Source organism: Papaver somniferum, chromosome 5, assembly GCF_003573695.1.
Source record: "Papaver somniferum cultivar HN1 chromosome 5, ASM357369v1, whole genome shotgun sequence".
NCBI classification, from domain to species: Eukaryota; Viridiplantae; Streptophyta; class Magnoliopsida; order Ranunculales; family Papaveraceae; genus Papaver; species Papaver somniferum.
The window spans coordinates 118,829,242-118,832,927 of record NC_039362.1 but is presented as its reverse complement, the minus strand read 5'-3'; the positions used below and the strand labels follow the sequence as shown (position 1 = coordinate 118,832,927).

Below are 3,686 nucleotides of genomic sequence, written 5' to 3'. Positions count from 1 at the left end.
ACGAAAATAATCATCAATCAATTGATTGTCTTTGGATCTACAGTAGGTGTAAATTAGTTCCTTGTAATGGTATTCGGAAACTTTTAAAGGTCAAAGAAGGTGCTAATTCAGGGAAGAAATTCTTCTCTTGATCTAATCCTATGTGTCCATACTTCGAATGGTTTGATGATGCTATTAAAACCATGACACCTCAGTACAAAGGAGGTTGTAAAGCTTGTGTTGGTGATCACAAATTTGTTGATTGTCCTTGGTCATATACTCCTTGTATCAACCCCAAATGCAATTCAACTAAGGTGAGGATGTTAAACATAGCTCAAACATCATGGAATTATGGTATTGGCTACCTAAAATGCAAAAAATGTGAAGATTTCCAATGGGTGTATGATGCTATCTTTGTGGAAAAACAAAAGCAATCTTATAATTCTGAAGATCAAATTTGTGCACAGTTTAAAGACAAAGTGAAGGTAAAGTGCAGAATTAGAAGTTAATGTATGTAAACAAAAGCAATGTAACAAAATATTGTCAACATTCATAAAACAGAACTGAGTACTACTATCTCTGATATTACTGATATTTAGAGTTAAGCTTTCTAATCCTTTTTGATGGTGGCTCAGAAATGTTGATTGTTTGGCTAGAAATATTAACAGTACCATGATAAGTCTGGTTAAAACAGGCAGATGAAGGTGTAGAAGAAGTAGATGGAAGTGTTACCTTCCTTTTGGGTGCAGTGGAGGAGGATGTTGTTGATTTCTTTGATGAAGATGTTGATGCAGTTTTTCCTTTTGACAATGGTGGTACCTCAGCTGATTTCTTTGATGCAGATGATGTTGCTTTCTTTGATGCAGATGTTGATGCAGTATTTGGTGCAGACAAGGCCTTCCTCATCTTCTTTGTTGGTGCAGCAGTAATACAGAACTCATCCCCATTAACAGAACACTCCATTCTCACTCCTTCCTTCTTGGGTTGGATCCAACTGGAGGACCTTGACAGGTTAGAATGTTATGATCAATACCTTTACATACACTGCACTTTGTTACTCTTTTGCGCGGCTTGTTCTTCTCATACCAGGACTTCTTTCTTTTGACACAAGGTCTTCCATTATCTCTCAATCTGTGTGGATGTATAATCTTGATACCAGTCTGCAAAAGAAATAAGGTTAGGGTTAGTATACTTTAAATGCACAGATCTAGAGAATAATGAAAAAATAATAATACAATAAAGTAAAAGGACAAAAGTAGATAATATTATTCATTGAAAAGATTCTCAAAACAAGAATACTTGAAAACAGACAATGGAAAAAGTTAAAGCATTTGAAAGAAATTTATGGTTATCAAACCTTATTGGGATACTCATCAATGTCTCCCAATGGTGTTATTGACCATGAGTAGGTGGTCCTATAGTAGTCTACTATGTAGTATTTACTGCAGTACCTGCACACATAATTGATCCAATCACTCATCATACATTTATTGCGTAACCACATTCAACTATTTAGGTGTAGTAAATTTACTCACTTGGACCAATCAGGATTCAATTTAAACAATGCAACTACACCATGTATGCAGGGGAACTTCTTCAATTGCCATTGTCGACATGTACAAGATTTTTCTTCCACCCGAACAACAAACACTTTGCTAATAGCTTTGTTAGTAACCTCATACACTTTGCGCTCTATAGAAGGATCACATTCATAGTTACCTCTAAGATCACACATCACCTTAATGAGATCTTTCCCAGCAGGAACAAGGTCACCAGCTTTCCAAGTTGCAGCAAGCTTTTTTCTATTTGAAAACAACACCATCACCAAATGTGTGTACATATCGATCAATTGAGTGAGAGGCTTGACTCTGAATTTCAGGGCCATGTTATTAAAACTTTCTGAAAAGTTAGAGTAGATGTGATCACAAGCAACATCATGAGGAAACCATGACTTTTCCCAAGACTTAGGCTCTGCATCAATCAGGTATTGATATGCAACTGAACTTATCTCTGCAATTTCTTGCATGGCCTCCTAGAAAATAGGTGTATAAGTTAATTCATTTGATGCAATAAGGCTTGACTGAAAGAATGAACGTTCATTATAACCAAACATTTCTTACCTCCCAGCGATGATACTTGTTTGCCTTTGCAGCCTGCCAAAGAAGGTGTGTGAGTCTTGGATTTCTGAATCCCTTGGTCAAGAAATTCTTGTATAAATGCCTGGAAAAAAAAAGGGCAAACATTAATCATTTCCAAAAAAAAGGGCAAACATTAATCAATTCCAAAACAAAATCTACCTTAGGCAGTATCTATGATTTGCCAAAGGAAACAATCTTTTTACTGATTCAAGAATGCCCTTCATTCTATCAGAAATAAAGGTTAGTCCAGGCATATCAGGTATCCTTTTTCTAAATTATTTTAACATCATAAACCATTTTTCTTCAGTTTCACTCATACAAATCATCACACATATAGGAAATACCCCATTCTGGCCATCTATACCAACTGCTGAAAGCATCACACCACCTAGCTTACCATTCAGGTGAGCTCCATCTAAGCCAATAACCAATCTACAACCATGAAGAAAACCTTTGACATGTACATCATAGTCCACAATGACACTCTCAAACCTGTTATCTTGACCCTCTTTGGACCAAATGAAATGACCAATGCTATTTGGGTTCAATGAAGTAGCAGCTGTGACCAATTGTGGTGCTTTTGTGTAAGAACTCTCAAATGTTCCATTCCTTTCTGCTAGCACCAATTTCTGTGTACACACAAAAAAAAAAAATTAGCATTTCCAACATACCACAAGGTTATCAAATAAACAAACACAAGGGAACCAAAACAAGCATCAAAATCATACCCTTGCATTATTAGCAACCCATTTTGGTATGTCAGTTTGCAACCGAGGTCTAATGATCTTGTTAGCTATATCAGCTGCCTTGTCCACTGGTGAAGCAACATCCATTGTCTTCAACAAATACTTGGCTACAAATTTTGCATTGCATTTCCTGCTGTAGTCTTCATTTGGATTCTTACAGGTGTGTTATGTGTTGCATTCTCTAACTATGACTGTTGGATCGTCTTCATCTGGTAACTTTCTTGCATTCACCATCCAAACACAATTTTGGGTATCCTTGTAAGTACAATAAGAATAGTGTCTCTTCTTATCTGACTTCTTCACCTTAACATCCCTATGTTTCAACACTGCATATTCCCTTAAATGATCCTTGTAATCTTGCATGTTTCAAAAAGCCATTCCACTACTTATTTCACCAGGTACAACCTCAGGAACATCTTCATTTATCATTTCTAGACGCTGTGGTTCTTTTAAATGCTCACCAAAATCTTTTTGCCACTTAGCTTCTTCCTCTTGAGTGACATCATATCTGGGAACTTCTTCATCTGAAGTAGCATTTACTGGTGCACTCTGCTCTTCATAAAACCCACCTACATTGAAATCTTCATTACAATCATCAGTCTCATTATCAATATCTATACCTCTAGCACACATAGAAACTCAATCTTCATAATTGTACTTTTCTTGTGTTTCTTCATCTTCACTTTCCTCTTCACTTTCATCTCCACTTACCTCTTCCTCATTATGTTCCTCAAACAAAAAATCAGGCTTATCATTAGGATGATAGTCATCTGATTGTAGATTAGGTAAATTCACTTGGTCATCATCTTCATTCCCCTGTACT

The 3,686-nt window shown here is 36.3% G+C and overlaps 1 protein-coding gene across 1 annotated transcript; it reads right to left on the bottom strand.

Moving 5' to 3' along the window:
• Positions 1–564: 564 nt before the first annotated feature.
• Positions 565–2,950, bottom strand: LOC113279518. The gene is made up of 8 exons (XM_026528213.1): positions 2,846–2,950; positions 2,412–2,746; positions 2,100–2,199; positions 1,515–2,011; positions 1,337–1,430; positions 1,066–1,139; positions 799–982; positions 565–660 (listed from the first exon to the last, which is right to left on the bottom strand). Exons 1-8 carry the CDS (start codon positions 2,948–2,950, stop codon positions 565–567), a joined length of 1,485 nt encoding a protein of 494 aa, XP_026383998.1.
• Between the last annotated feature and the right edge of the window lie 736 nt (positions 2,951–3,686).

Coding starts and splice junctions, on each gene's coding strand:
- LOC113279518 (XM_026528213.1), bottom strand. CDS start 2,950: ATGGATGTTGCTTCACCAGTGGACAAGGCAGCTGATATAGCTAACAAG. Junction 2,747..2,845: donor GGGTTGCTAATAATGCAAGG/GTATGATTTTGA, acceptor GTGTGTACACAG/AAATTGGTGCTAGCAGAAAG. Junction 661..798: donor CATCAAAGAAATCAGCTGAG/GTACCACCATTG, acceptor TGTTTTAACCAG/ACTTATCATGGTACTGTTAA.